General features: G+C 39.7%; 1 protein-coding gene across 4 annotated transcripts in view; it reads left to right on the top strand.

Annotated features, from left to right (window-relative positions):
• ZBTB44 (zinc finger and BTB domain containing 44) overlaps positions 1-9,307 on the top strand; it is an 85,286-nt gene extending 75,979 nt beyond the window's left edge. Inside the window, exon 5 of one of the 4 annotated variants that reach the window (XM_066259751.1) lies at positions 1,465-9,307. In XM_066259751.1, the coding sequence (XP_066115848.1) occupies positions 1,465-1,747 (283 nt within the window). In that variant the 3' untranslated portion in view covers positions 1,748-9,307. The remainder of the gene's footprint in view (positions 1-1,464) is intronic. The other 3 variants (XM_066259749.1, XM_066259748.1, XM_066259750.1) reach the window with 3 other exon arrangements.
• The last annotated feature ends 7,002 nt before the right edge of the window (positions 9,308-16,309 follow it).

Below are 16,309 nucleotides of genomic sequence, written 5' to 3'. Positions count from 1 at the left end.
GATTTTGCTTTTCAGATCAGACATTTGCTTTGTTTAAGGTAATTATTTCTAACTGAGCATCTGGTTATCATATCACTACATCTAGATTATCCGTGTCATATTAAACATTGTTTGGGACTAAAATAGTGTCCCCGTTAACCACTCTGTCAATATCTTTCCTATATGAAGTCCCTCTGTCCTCCACTTCTCTTATCTAATACCTTAAAACTTTAGAATGTATAGTGTAACATGACACATCTTAAATTGCTTTTACAAATGCTCAGACTTTAATTTTTTTATTAATACTGAACAATTATAAAATAACTTCAATGTATTAGTTGACATTTCTAATATAATAAAGCAATAAAGATTTAAAGAAAGCATCTAAGGTAAGACTTATTTATCAATGTCTTAACCATGAAAATGCTTATAGTTGAAATTTAGTAAATACAAAAAAGTATGAAATATAAGAAATTAAAGACCTTTTCTGATCTCACTACTCAAGAATATATGTACTGTTACTAAATTTCTGGTATATTTTATATTCAGTAACTAAATACTTATAATTTATATTAATACATTATTGAATACTTTGAGTTATCAGGAAACTAAATAGCCTCTGAGGACTGTAATATAACTAATTTTATGGCATTCATTTCCAAATTCTGAGTCAAATGTAATTTTTTAGTTTTCATATGCCAAATCTAACAGCAGGATACACTTAAGTTAGTTTTTTACAATTTTCTGTATAGTAGATTCTGCATAAGATAATTTATGCACAAGGATTTAGTTTCTTAACTAACTTATATTCAGGAAGTAATAAAACTAGGTTTATATACCTTTTTTTCCTTAAGGTATAAGAGGAGGGGAGATAGTGAGGCAGACTCCTGCATGCACCCTGACTGGGATTTACCCAGCAACCCCATCTGGGGCCGAGCTATTCTTAACAGAGCTATCTTAAGTGCCCAGGGCCATGCTTGAGCCAGTCAAGGCACTGACTGCAGGAGGGGACGAGGGAGAGAAGGGAGAAAGAGGAGGGAGAAGCAGATGGTCACTTCTGTGTGCCCTGACCGGAACTCAAACTCATGACATCCTTATGCCAAGCCAATGCTCTCTCTATCCACTGAACCACCAGCCAGGGCCAATATATACCTTTTAATAAAGATATAGTCCAAGAAAGGTTAAGCATAAGTTATTTAAATGATCTTTGCTTAACAGAAACTCTTTTATGTAAAACAAGAATGACTATTTAGTGTCCGAGGTGACACTGAGTCTTACTGGTAACAAGAGCTGAGGTACTTGGCTCTAATGAATTGCATTGGTTCATATTGAGGACAGTTTAGAAATTAAATTCCTGAATTTGATCTTCATTCAAAAATTAGAGAAAGAAAAAATCCCAATCTTGTTTTACAAATCAGGTCTTTTTATTGTCTTATTACCAGTTTGAAAATTAACTCTGTGTTTCATCCTTTGCCTCTTGTCTAGTGATTTCCTAGTACCAGACTACTTAAACCACGAGCAAGAAGAGACCCTTGTTCAGTATGATCTTGGAGAACACAGTTTTGAAAACAACTCCTCTGTTCAGATGCCTGTGATTTCACAGGTCTCCTCAACCCAGAATTGTGAAAGCACTTTTCCCTTGGGGTCTCTTGGTGGACTGGCAGAGAAGGAGGAAGAAATGCCAGAGCAGCCAAAGACCAGTGCTTGTGCCGAGGCAGCCAGAGAGGACCCCCCAAAACCAGAGCTGTCTTCTATAACTATTGAGTAATTTCATGGTTTGGCTTCATTTTAGTTTTTGGAAAGTGCCTGTGCTTTGTCTTGTACTTTTTAATTTAATTTTTAAACAAAAAAGGGTTTGGGAAAAAATTTTCCTTGTTACTTTGTAAACCCTGCAGTTGTTTTATTTTTGATGGCTGGGAGGTTGGTTCTGTAAGTCACAGTAACATGTTGAAACATGAAAGAAAACTATGAGACTTCAGGAGAACCAGTTGACTTAAAACATATCAGTTTCGATTTCCATTGTTAAAGGTCTGCTAACAACAGATCATTACGCTCTGATTAAACGAATATTGACCTTCCTGGGATGAAAAGGTACACCAAAAACAAATTATTAAAAAGAATTTGACAGGTGGCCTGAATAGACATCTACTCCTATACACCTGACATTGTACAGTATTTTGTAAAGCCACTTGTTTTGGAAAGTATTTATGGTAAGTTTTCTTAAAAATTATTAGGATAAATACTTCTGAAATCCAACATACCGGTACTCTTTTTTTGTTAAGTTTTGTCAATTATATTCTGATTCTTCATGGTGAAAATTTGATATTGGGATAAGCATTTCCTGTACCTTTATAGTAGCAGTCCTCCAGATATTCTTATTTTACTTCTATAAAAGAAGGCAAAGAACCATGATGGAGAATAGTTAAGCTATGCATGAAATGACCAGGAATGGAGAATGTAATATGTAAATCTCAGTTTCATAGGAACTCTTTAATACTGCTTTTCTCGATAAAATTGTTTACCTGGTCTTTGAATGTTAATATCTGACTAATTAGGTCACTGCCTAAATCAGTTTTCCTCTTGCCCCATCAACAATACTTTCTCTGCATATATATATGGTCATGATACTATATAAAGGAAAAATATTGGAGATACTCTATATTTTATATGTAGGTTTGTGTATTGTTGGGGATGTTTTTATTATGCTGTTTTGAACAAAATAAAGAATTCTCTGGTAAGGCTATGTTCTTAACCCAACTAAGATTGTTTACAGAAATCCCATATGACAGTGATATAGTGCCCTTGTTCAAAAATATTTTTAGACATTGCCAAGTTTATTAAAATCAATTAGTGTAGTTTCTACACACTGTAAGCAATAATGTAAAAGATGAGAAAAGGCTATAAATGATGGTTAGTGACTCATAAAGCTGGGGGGAGAAAACACTTGTTAGATGAAAGGAAAACTAAAATTAATGAATAACGCCTCATTTGCTGCTAAAAAATGAAACCTGGTTTATAGTTGAAATTTATATGATACTCTTGGCTGGAGTGTACTTTGATCTAGTATTATTTAAAACTATCACTTACCTTGATCCTAAATGTTTATGAGTTCGTGAACTTTTAAGTAACTCTTTCCCTATGTATGTCCCCAAAGTTTAATAATTAGGAAAGCACATGATTAGATCAGGAGAAAAAGAAATAAAATAGTTTCTCACTCAATACAAAAGATCTGAATTTTCTCCAGGTGCTAGACCTTAGTAATAAAATATATTTTTAAGTTTTAATATAATTTTTTCATTTCTTAAAATTTGCTAATTCCGTAATTTATTTTATCCCCCACAAATGTAAAGGAAGGGAAAGGAAACTCATTGGAGATGGAGAGTTTTTAGGCCAATTGTCTTTCAGCCTCTTTGCATAGTGTGCCGTCTTGAACTCGGTTCAGCTCCTTATCTTCCCGCATACCTGTTTTACCCCTTTGCTCCCAGGCGTGTATGGATTGCCTTCTGGAAAGCCAACACGTGCTGGCTGTGGTGGGCTCCCAGGACTTACACTTCTTTCCTCAAAGGGTTGACTTTCTCCAACGGGCTAGTAGTGAGAGTACTGCTGCCTCTCAGCTGGAAAGGTCAGGAGCTTTTGTTTGTAACGTCATATACTTTGAAAACTGTTATGCCTACCAGTAGGTAAGTGTCAACGTTCATTTTTAAATTTTATATGGACAAGACAAAGATTGTGACCCTCAGATCTAAAGGTTATTTTAAAAAGAAAGAAAAAGGAGAGAAATAGGGTTAATGAAATATATTAGCATCCTTTGGGGATTTTGTTGGTTGACACTTCAGCACTGCTCTCCCACTCACTCAGCCGGCCAGGTACGGTTTGGGTGGTCCGGCCCTGGGTGTTCTCAGAACGGGGTTACCCCGCTGGCTGCTCTTCCCCGAGGGAAATTTAGCTTCTCATTTAGTAATCACAGATTGCACAGGTTTTCAAGTTTTATGAATTTTGAATATAATACTATGTAAATGCATCCTTGGTTACTTGTTTACTCTCCAGACCTTAACAATATGGTTAACTAGTATTTAACATAAAACAATATAAACAGAGGCCTTCCTTTCTCTATTCCAGGGAGGCTCTACATTTTCCTTGATACACAGTTTTGGGGTATTTAGCTTGAGGATCTCTTTTTAGAAAACTAAGCTGCAAGGGGTAATTATATATCGTTTTAATTAGATTTATTTAAAATTCATCTAAGTGAAGGGTGTTTAAATACTGTATGTAAATTTTACCAGAATATATGGAGAACATTGCAAACGGATGAAAGCCAGTTACATTATCTCATTCGTGAGAAACTATCATTATAACTAAACATAAAAGAATCCAGTTTAGAATAATTAAGTAGAGCTGTCTTGTCTTAAATCCCAGGTGGGTAACTGTGATATTTAAAGGGCTTCAATTTTAGGATAGACAATAAATTCCCTTTTTAAAACCAAGTATTTTATACAAGAAAAATGCTTATTTTCCATTTTTAAGCTACCAAATAGGTGTCCTGACATTGGAGTAGAGCTGGGGCCGCACTTCCTGCAGCCCCACTCGCCGGTGTCTGTGGCCACTGTGAGTTCTGACAGTGGCGCGTCACATGGCAGTGACTGCACATTCAGAAACAACGGGATTCATATTGGTGGGTGGGCTCTTTTACATTTTCTGTAAAAGGAAGCAGATGGAGATTGTTGCCCTCAAATATATTTAAATAGATTTTTCTTAATTTGAATTTTAAGTAATTTTTATTTCAAATAATCAGTTACACATTTAGTTACATTGTCAGTTTTTAAAGTTCTTGATTTTTTTGAGACAAAGTGTACTAAAATGTTTAAATAACCTCATTGAGCCTTACATTTTAACATTTCAGCAACCATCTGGATTACAGTAATTTGATTTCATGTTATCACACATGCCCTTTGATCAGGGGTCCCCAAACTATGGCCCGCGGGCCGCATGCAACCCCCTGAGGCCATTTATCCAACCCCCGCCGCACTTCCAGAAGGGGCACCTCTTTCATTGGTGGTCAGTGAGAGGAGCACATTGGTCATCTCAGCCAAAAGCAGGCCCATAGTTCCCATTGAAATACTGGTCAGTTTGTTGATTTAAATTTACTTGTTCTTTATTTTGAATATTGTATTTGTTCCCGTTTTGGTTTTTTTACTTTAAAATAAGGTATGTGCAGTGTGCACAGGGATTTGTTCATAGTTTTTTTTCTATAGTCCAGCCCTCCAACAGTCTGAAGGACAGTGAACTGGCCCCCTGTGTAAAAAGTTTGGGGACCCCTGCCTTTGACTTTTAAAAAAAAAAATCCATTTCACTAAAGTATTTTACCAAGTGGAATGGACTAGGCAGCACATCTAATGTACTTATTATTGGTAACACAACTGTTACCTTCCAACTACTGAGCCAGGCCCTCCCAATGAGTAAAGGATTCCCAGGGAGCCTTTGAAAGTTGTATTGCTCTTTCAGTATTTTCTTACTATTTTTTATTCTTGTACTCATCTCTCAGTCCAAATAGAGGCCACTTACCTAGTTTAGTGGCTTTTATATTTTGAAGATGCTCAGACTGTGTTTTAGTCTCTCTTAGCTTTGTAGTCCCTGAAAAATATCTTGCTGTGTGGTGATTTGTACCATACTACATGGAGAGAATTCTTATTACTTGATTGAATGAACAATCCTAAAATTATAATATTAACTGAAAAGAGTTTGAGATTTAAGGAACTGCTGAAGAGAATTAGAAACTTCCATACAGCAATTAACTCTATTTTCACTCATCTTCAAAATGTGAAGTTGTAACTCTGAAATACACCCATGCAAGGGGTCATAATTTCCTAGATGTTGATGTTAATTTGGGGGGATTCATAAAAGTTCACTTTGAAAGGACCCAAAGTTGCCAAAAGGTAATGTTTCTTTTCACTGTAAGTTATTAACATTAAATGCTTTATTTATAATATATTTAGATTTTGAAAGTTACTGAGAGAAGACTGTAGAAACTTGATTTTTTTTTCCTGACACAGTGAAACAATTGGGTGAAGCTCTGTTATCATGAACACGTCCATGAGGAATATTTATAGCTAAACACAGGCTTTAAGTTAAAAATCATCAAAATTTAAATGAAGTAATTTTTTTTATTTTGCCTATACCCATTTTTATCTTTCAGTTGCTTGACAGAATGCAGTGACAATAGAAAGATGGCAGCAAGACAGATTTGCAAAAAGCAATATTAACCAGTGAAGTGAAATTGAACCGATTTCCAGGTTCACCTAAGAACAGACCCTCTGTGGGCAGTTCATTTGTAGATTATCAGTATTTTGAGATTTATTAGTGGAAAGTTAAAATCTGCCAGATTATGGGATGGAGATTCTTGGTGATCTCACAGTTGTACTTTTTTTTAACTTGATACAGTATTAAACTATACAGTTAGGTATTTTCACTGTATCGTAGTGACTATATTTTCATGATAGAAAAAAATAATAGGCCCATGTCTTTACATCTTTGCAAATAGTCTGTGCACAGATGTAAGACATTGTTATCAGAATCTCCGTTGGGCAGTATCCCAACAGTGAGCTGCCTTAAAGTGTTTGTGCTACTTTAGTGAAAGTAAGCTCCCTCGGTATAGGACCCAGGTCAGTTCCAACTAATGCCAAGGTTCCTGTTTACACAATAGTTAACAAAGAATTTTAAGAGTTCAGACCATTGATAGAAAACAAAAACTTTTTTAAAAAATAAACTCATCTTTTAATTTTCAGTTTGAAGTGCTGGTTTATATAATCAAAGTTTTTGATTGCCTTTCTCCTTTCCATTGCATACTATTCCTGATTAAGCTTAGAGCCCTGGGATCCATTGTGATGATTTATTGATAACATCTGGCTTAATGGTTTGAGGGGTTATAGTTTCATGATGTTTATTAAATTGTCCATGTTTTCCCAAATGCCATCTAACCATATCTAGATTTCATTCAGTTAAGTTTTTAAAAATGTCCTATAAATAAATGTTCAGGCTACCAAAGTACCTGCTGAGGAAGAATAAGTCTTCCCTACTTTAAGGAGCCCGTCACCTCATAGCACCCATTGTTCCCCTTGGTGTGAGTGGGGACTGTGGTCATCTAAATGTGGGAACCCTTCGTGCAGCTTCTAGAAACACCTTTTTCTAGAGAGAACCTTTTCTATGATTAGGTTATAAGTATATTTTTCTTTTATTTGAGTTATCAATTGAATTTTCCAGTTGGCAGATGCTGCGTAAAGTCTCTCATACTGAGAGTGTTCCGTAGTGACCGAGGGAGGGGGTTGCACTGCTCGACCTCCAGGTGCCTGCGATGCGTGTGTGCCGTCGGGTGTTTGGAAGGAGTCAGATCGTTGAACTTGATTCATTTTCTTCATTGTACAAAGTGATGGCTTCTAATGCCTGTATTTAAGATATAGTCCAAAAACACCAGTCCCTGAAAGGGTAAACTTTGGCTTCAATCCAAGTTCCAGTAATACATTTGATTTTTCTGTTGTTACCGGTGCTCCCGCAGCAGATGAGATTGCCCGCCTCTTTGCAGGGCCCCTTGATGGCACCTTACGTCCAGTTGGAGGGTAGTATGTGGCGTCTGTGCGCCTCTACTATCTTTTCAAAAGCCATTTTATAAAAATCCTACGTAACCTATTTTAATATTTAAATATATATATTTGTGAGAGATACTTATAGAACAGACCTTTTTTTTCTTTTACTTTAAAATTCCTGTATTTCCATTTTTAAGAGTAAATTAAACTTTCCAGGTTTGGGACACTTCTTTTTCCGCAGCAACAAAATGAGAAAGTCAGATCGAGATAATAGAACATAAATCAGCAATAGAAGAAACTGATGTCTGGTTTGATGTAACAGAAATGAATTTTTAAATAAAACTTTGTTTCTGTAGTTTCATATTTGCTGCTACATTAGCTCAGTATTTTACAGAGCTAACGTATAGCTCTGGCTCGTTTCAAACTGGAGTACTGTCAGCACAGCCAGCCTCGGAGGAAACTGCACCACAGTCTTCCAGACGATGACCGCTCTATTTAGCTGATGCATGCTTTCATGTTCACCTATCGCCCAACATCAAGGAAGTGGGGGGGGGGGGGGCTTGCTAGTTATGATTCTTTTGGGGCACTGAATTTTAGTGAAACCCTTGGGGGACGGTAATGCTGGGAGGAAGTGTGAGTTAAATGAGGCCAATGGGTGTTTTATGTTGTCTACCCTCCTAGAACCAGTACAGCCCTCTTACCTGGGCCAGGTCCCAGTTCACCAGCTCTGTATCCAGTTGTCATCTCATTCAAGTATGGCTTTACTTGGTGACAGTTGCCATAGCTAAGTTACTTGGCATGTTTGACTTTCAAAAATAACAAAAATGGTTCTTTTTTGGATTTTGTTTTATTTCCTAAAAATGTATACAATGTCAGAACTTCACATTTTGTATACTAATATCTGGCTATTAGTATTTTGCAGGAACCATAGTTCTTGGTGACTACATATATATATATATATTTTTGTGACTTTTTTGTAAACTAAGTGCCGTTTGAACGTTACAATCATTTTTAGAGTTATTGTAATCAATGTGAATATTGTTTTTCAAATCTGTTCTGAGCCTCTAGTGTTCGCTTTGTGCACATATGTGTATTGTATATATTCTGTAAAGCGATATTGTACTGAAATATTAGCTCGTTTGCTATAAGGAAAGTATGTATTGAGTACCTTTTTGCTAGCCTGGTTGTTAAATCTTTTTTTAAAAAGTTTAAACTTTTTTTTAAAAAAATCTTTAAACTGGCCTTTATTACACGGTCACAAATAAAGTTAGAAGGGATGGGCAGGAAAAAACTGGTTTTGCGTGTCTTTGAATAGAAACATAAGAATAAGATATGGGTTTTTCCTCATTAAAATATCTTAATGCTTCATGGAGTAAACTGCCTACTGCAGTTTATTATTGGCTGGAAGGAAGAATTGATGGTGTTGGTTAAGATCAGTGGATAAGGACAGTTACCAGAGTAATGCATTACCTAAGCAAACATCCAGAGTGTGTCCAGACCAGAGTGTTAGGTTAGACAGCACGTGTCAGCTCCCTGGACAAGTAACAAAGAGCTGCCAGTGCAAAGTCTGCACAAGCACCTTCTCTCTACTGGAAAGGGACATAAAGGAGGCTAGAGAGCCATCTGATGCTACAGCTATTGAACCAGGTTCTTGTGCAAAGCTACTTCCTGAGTGGTGGTTGCATCTTAAGAAATTACTCTCAATATTTCTGAAGTTATTCTTTATTGATTAGAGGCCTGTTGCTGACCTTTCAATAATATAAGGTCTACCGGAAAGTTCTGTCCATTTTTGGAATAAAACAAAATACAAAGTTTTCTTACCGTCAGTAAACTTTATTAAGTAATATAATTGCCATTATTATTAATGATTTTTTGCCAGCGTGAGGGCAATTTGTATATCCCATTTTTGAAAAATGTTTTATCTTTTGATGCGAAAAATTGAACCAGTGCTTGTTTGATATCTTCTTCATTTTTGAGTGTTTTGCCCTTCAAAAAATTTTGTAAGGACAAAAACAAGTGATAGTCGGAGGGTGATAAGTCCGGGCAATATGGTGGATGCGACAGACATGCTTCTGTAGCATTTCTTCCTTGTTGAAATTCGTAAAAATTACAGTGGCGTAAATGAACTTTATCAGTAGCTGTGGGTACACTATCGCTTCACACATAAGACTAACGCGAATCAACTTTGTTTTAGTTAATTTGCTACATCAGTATGTATACATTAAGTGATAAAAAATAGAGAGGCACACATGCACCAAATAAACATGTGCTTACGTGTCTAAACTTGTTGTGATAGAAACAGACAGAACTTTCCGGTAGACCTTACATATTAGAACCAGGGAGTCAAAATAGGTACGTATGGGGGAAAGCAGCTCATTGCATAGGTGGTGAGCCTGCGAGAGCCCAAAGGAAGGGCTTTCTAACTTGATGTGGATTTTGACTGGTCTGTAGAATGAGAGTAACGGTGAAAAAAATTAGTTCATTGGTCCCAAGCTACCAAGGTCACTTTAGAATTAAGTTAAGAGAGGAAGAGAGTAAATTTTAAGAAGCATTCTCTTTCATTCAGTGGGTGTGTTGAGTGTTTTAATGCCAGTTTACCAGACTATTCAAACTGCTGGGTTCCTCAGTAGCCTCACACACAGGTGATATATATAAATGCAAAATGTAGAACTTAATTATATCCTAGAGTTTGATTTGCATATGAATTACAAACCAGAAAAGAATCCTTTCAGAAAAGGATGCCAAAGGTGTCCATGAATTAAAATTACCAGGTTGGGCATTCTCTTTTGAACAGGGACATTTGTTCTAAGTACTGAACTGAGAAAGTTAAAATAAAATCTGCAAATATACCAGGAATTTAAATAGATAACTTGCTCATAAATATAAAATTCTGGCCCTGGCTGTTGGTTCAGTGGATAGAGCATCTGTCTGCCGTATGGACATCCTGAGTTTGATTCCCAGTCAGGGCACACAGGAAAAGCAACCATCTTCTCTTCCCCTCCGTCTCCCCCTCCTCTCTCTCTTCTCCCACAGCTTGTGGCTCAATTGGCCCAAGCATCAGCCTCAGGTGCTTGAGGATAACTTGGTTGATTCAAGCATCAGCCCCAGAAGAGGTTACCGGGTGGATACCAGTCAGGACACGTGCGGGAGTCTTGCCTTACTAGCTCTCCTCTCACCTTAAAAAAAAATCCAAAATTTAATTCCTTCTTTTAAATGGGTAAATTGTTATGCAAATTGAAAACCAAGGGCGTTTCAGTCTAGAAAGAAATTTCTTACTAGCAAACTGATTTAGAACTAAGGTTTGAACAGCCTTGGAGACAAGGGGAAAGCTGTTTTATTTCCTTAAGCTCTGATTGGTTTACTTGCATTTTCCTATAAAAATATCTGAAGTTTCTATGCCTACCCATTTTATAGGTAAGCAAACAAGTTACTATAGAGGCTCTGGGTAGGGTTGGCTCCCACACACAATCCCACACCCTTCTCTCTAACCCTACTTAATCTTTCCACAGCTAACGTTTCCGGTTGCCTTTGGCTAAAGGTCATTTAGTGAATGAATCTCATTGACCAAAGAACCTGAAAAGCTAGGTTTAGCAACACAGGACGTACATACACGCACAGACACACCCTAGTAAGTGACCAGCCTCAAGTGAATTGCCTCTGATGATTCTTGCCGACTAGAGACTGTTGGGGAAATTGCTTTAGAACATAAAAAGATCACAAGCAAATTCCTGTAGCTCAATTTAAATTAGGGGCTGTAATAGGCTCTCTTTGGCAGTCTAGGCATCAATGTACATATGGTAGAACTTTTGTCCTACCATAACAGAATTTTAAAAAAAAATTTTTTTATTGAATTTACTGATGTGACATTGGTTAATAAAATTAAATAGGTTTTAAGTGTACAATTCCATAATGCATCATCTGTTTGTTGTATTATGCGTTCACCATCCAAAGTTGTCTCCTGTCACCATTTATCCCCCTTTACCCTCTCCTGCCTCCCCCTTTCCCTCTGGAAATCACCGCACTGTTGTCTGTGTTTCTGAGGATGTTTTGTTCTTGTTGTTTTATTTTTTGCTTACTCCCTTCACCTTTTCACCCACTCCCCCAACACCCTCCCCTCTGACAGCTGTCAGTCTATCAAGAACAGAATTCTTGATTGAACGCAAATGAGTCTGCCTGCAAGATTCGTAAAAATTCCTTTTCACATGCTATCCAGTTTGTAAAATGCTAGCATTCTGTAGTCAGAGACCTTCAAAAACCCAGTGAGATAAGGAGAGATAAATGTATGGTCCGCACAGACCGTGTCCTTCCTTCCTTAACTACTTTGGAAAGGCATTAGATTGACTCTGAAATCAGGCCACTAGCAGGGCTGGCACCTTAAAGGTTGTGACTTGATAGAGCCTCTCTCCGTGTGGGCTCAGAACTTCCCAGACACAGTGACTGGAAGAGAAACCAGGAACTTTTACCCTGCCAGTTCTAGCATGGTTCTTTTTGGGCCCTAGCAGTTTGGGAGACATGAGTAATACTGGCAGGAAATGTGAATTAAATAATGCAGATGAATGTTTTTGTCTTTTATGCCAGGATCTAGTTTTAAAGGGAGAATAAGAGGTTAAGTTACAGTTAAGAGTTGGATATGACCTTGTAAAGATGCAGACTGGTGGTGCACTCTTACTTGTGTAACCTTCCACTTGGTTATCGTCCCACCTGCTGATAACTTTTTTTTATCATTTTCTCCATCCCTACTGCTGTCAGCTTAGTTCAACCCTAGTTGATTCTGACCTGATAAAAACAGCCTTCTGATTGCTCTTGCCTCTCATGTTAAGCCCCCTCCAGTCTATCCTTCATATTGCTACCAGAGTCATCTAATTGGGCCACTGTCCTTAAACTGCCTCTTCTCCCTGGGACACCCCTCCCAGCATGCTCTGACTGGCTCTTAAAATTGGAACTGGCCCTGGCCGGTTGGCTCAGCGGTAGAGCGTTGGCTTGGCGTGCGGGGGACCCGGTTTCGATTGCCAGCCAGGGCACATAGGAGAAGCGCCCATTTGCTTCTCCACCCCCCCCCTCCTCTCTGTCTCTCTCTTCCCCTCCCGCAGCCGAGGCTCCATTGGAGCAAAGATGGCCCGGGCGCTGGGGATGGCTCCTTGGCCTCTGCCCCAGGCGCTAGAGTGGCTCTGGTCGCCGCAGAGCGACGCCCCGGAGGGGCAGAGCATCGCCCCCTGGTGGGCGTGCCGGGTGGATCCCAGTCGGGCGCATGTGGGAGTCTGTCTGACTGTCTCTCCCTGTTTCCAGCTTCAGAAAAATACAAAAAAAAAAAAAAAAAAAAAATTGGAACTGGGCCTTCTGCCTGGTCCTCCCCACACATCGTTCCTAGAGGCCATTTTGCAGTAAGTTCAGTAGTTGTATAACCTGTTTTCAGTGTGGACATGCAAGTTAGGTCCTTGCTTCCCAGAAGTTGTAACACGGTCCTGTGAAAAGTATAAACCATGGAGAAGAGGTTCGTTAACCCCAAGGAGAATGAAAAGTATCTGGCAAGTCAAAGCTGAATATACTTCAGACTCGGTCTAAGATCCTGTTAACCCAAGGTGGCAGGAACATGTGATAACAGACATGCTCACCTTTCTAGAGCCCAGAACACATCTTTGAATAGCTGGGTATTGATTGTTCTTATGAAACCAGTTATGCTCCTTGCCCTTCTAAGGTTCTTGTCTTCCCTTCTGAGATAAACAGCACAGAACAGGAGAGCACTGTTGTGGAGTTCAGCTCAAGGCCTGGCACACAGAAGTCAGTCTCCTTGGAGTGAGGGCATGAGGCGGTGTGGAGGTGCGTGCCGATACAGGGCCACTATAATGGTAGTCTGTTTATCAGGTTGTGGTTAATTTTTTTTTAAGTATATGAATCTCGACACCCTTCCTACTCTGCCATTTTCATTCTCAATAATGAAGAAACACCAAATTATGAGCTGTTTATAGAGAAGCCATCCTCCTCATCAGCTTTCCTTGTATATAGTGTGAGCCTGGCTGGAAACCTAGAAAATAACAGTGAAGAAAGCTTAGGGTAAGGTTATGATTGACCTTGGAGAAGAAAAGTTTCTCCAAGATGTAAAGTGTTTCCACACATATTGAGATGAAGTCCAAGCTCTGGCAAAGAGGCTTTGAGGAGCATCCTGGGGCTCTGTCTACACTCCAAAGAGAAAAAAAATTTTTCCCCATAATGTTGACCATGATCCCAAATACCCTTGCCCGCCATAAACCTGTTCCAGCCTCAGAATCTGAAGACTCCTACGTGACTCTAAACGCATAAGAATGAGGCTGGCTCCCCGTGCAGGGATCAGCCATCCAGGACAGGAGCTCAGGACACACGCGTGGGACTTAGAGGTGCTTGCCAGGCAGGCTTCCAAAGTGTGTGAATTCTCCCAGTGTGCGGAAAACAGTTGGAAAGCTATGGCACTGCCTGTGTGTGCGCACAGCTCGGGGTGAGGGGTGAGGGAAAGGAAGAAGCGTACACAGCTGCTGGAAGGCTGCCTTCACGTGGGTCCCAGCCCGGCGTTTCCACACAAGGGAGCACGGGGCTTCCTCCTCTCTGCTGCCCAAGACTCACCATAAAATTGGATGAGGGGAGGTGTGGAAAGTGCACTGCCCAAAACTTCCTTCTGGACTGCTTAATTTATGAACCATAGTATGTGAGCGCCCCCTAGTGCTCTCACTTAGAATGAATACTGGGGCAGAGACTCAATCTTTGTCTTTAAACCCAAACTTTAAAAAATCTTTTTTTAAACCAAATTGAGCCTCACCAGGCAGTGGCACAGTGGATAGAGCATCGGACTGGGACGCAGAGGACCCAGGTTTGAAACCCTGAGGCCACCACCTTGAGCCACGGGATTGCTGGCTTGAGCATGGGATCATAGACACGACCTCATGGTCTCTGGCTTGAGCCCAAGGTCGCTGGCTTGAGCAAAGGGTCACTCATTCTGCTGGAGCCCCCCCAGTCAAGGCACAGATGAGAAAGCAATCAATGAACAACTAAGGTGCCACAAGGAACTGATGCTTCTCATCTCTCTCCCTATCTATCTGTCCTTATCGGTCTTTCTGTCAAAAAAAAAAAAAAGAAAAAGTTTTGTTTAAAACAAGCACCCAATAAAACAGCTGAAACTGTTAACCACTCTTTTTTTTTTTAATTTATTTTCTTGATTTTAGAGGGGAAAGGACAGAAACCGATTTGTTGTTCCACTTTGTTATGCCTTGGTTGATTCTTTTATGTATCCTCACCAAGAATTGAACCTGCAACCTTGGTGTATCAGGATGATGCTCTAACCAAAGGCTTTGAACTAGAACAAAATGAAGTTGGCTTTTCAGCCCTACTACATCCCCTCAGTGAAAATCCTTGTCATTGGTGAGGATTTCTGTCCCCCTCACCCCCACGCTCATTTTGTGGGTCCTCTTTGGGTCTGAGAAACCTGAGCAAAGGAGGTTTTCCCAGGCTCAGCAGAACCCAGTATGTGTTCCGTAGAGCCGGCAGGATTTCTGTCATCCTTTTTCACTTGCTCCACGCCAAGGTGTCCTCATCACTTTTGGCCTCTGTTCTCTTTGCTTAGGTTTTGCCCAAGGCCAGGCAGCAGCCAGCAGAAATGAGCGGCTCAAAGGAGGAAGGTGAGGGCAGTGGTCCTCCCTCCGAGTCAGAGGTCAGATGCGCTGTTCCGCTGCTCAGTGCCAAGCCCTCAAGGAAGCATCTGGCCCAGGCGGGAGAGTAAGGGAAAGCAGATGTTTTGGCCCCTGAGGGAGGAAAATGCCCAGGCTGCTGGGGGTAGCCAAGGCAATGGGAGAGGGAAAGATTTTGAAAGGCTGAACAAGCCATTTCAGAGCCCAGCTAATGAAATGGCCTTTTCCTCATGAGCCTAAGCCAGCAACTTTATTACCTGGAAAGAGAGGTCCTGGACCCAGCATCTCAAGGCTTTAGGCGGGACTGTGACAGGGATGCAATGAGAGTTTGTATGTGTATCAGGACCTGCTGGTCTTCCTGACACTTTTGATGTGTCATGGAGCACATCCCCTTCCAGGGTCCTTCCTGTTAAGCCTAATCCAGAGGGACTCAAAACATTGAAGACATGAACAAAATCCGTCGATTACACACCAAAGCTTTATTGTCTAGCTTGGCCAAGTGGCGGCAACTCCGACAGAAATCTGAGGGAGAGCGCACCGGCCCTTTGTTCTACTTAGTTTTTATAGTTTTATAAGTGGGAAGTATAGAAGCAAAAATTGCAATTAGGTGCCCTTTACCACTATTGGTTATAGTCATATGCTCTTTAACATGATAGGGCCATGTTCAATTTGCAAGCCATACATCATTTTGGAGAAAACAAAATTTACAAGTCAACACAATGATAGAAAGATGTCTCTTTACATATTAAGAGACATGCCTATATTTTCTAATGTTTATCCACCATCTCTTTGTCCAGAGTCACACACATTAACTATATGCATTCATATGGGAGAGGTAGTTTCCGTGGGGACAAATGCCCGCAAATGGCTCATCACTATAAGAAAAGATTTATTTTGGCTTTTCTCTCTCTGCACCTGGCCAGCCATTTCACCCCTTTCCCCACAGGTGTGGTGGAATGTCAGGGAATCCATGTTTTCCTTCCCTTTGCATTTACAATACAATGCCAAGGGCCATTCTGATTTTATGCCAATCACAGAGTACAGAAATTATTCACAAAATTTCTCTGCACACCTTAACCCAAATTAATAAAATGTTCTTTA

The sequence above is a fragment of the Saccopteryx bilineata genome, chromosome 2 (genome assembly GCF_036850765.1).
Source record: "Saccopteryx bilineata isolate mSacBil1 chromosome 2, mSacBil1_pri_phased_curated, whole genome shotgun sequence".
NCBI lineage: Eukaryota > Metazoa > Chordata > Mammalia > Chiroptera > Emballonuridae > Saccopteryx > Saccopteryx bilineata.
This window is presented reverse-complemented; position numbering and strand designations above follow the sequence as displayed.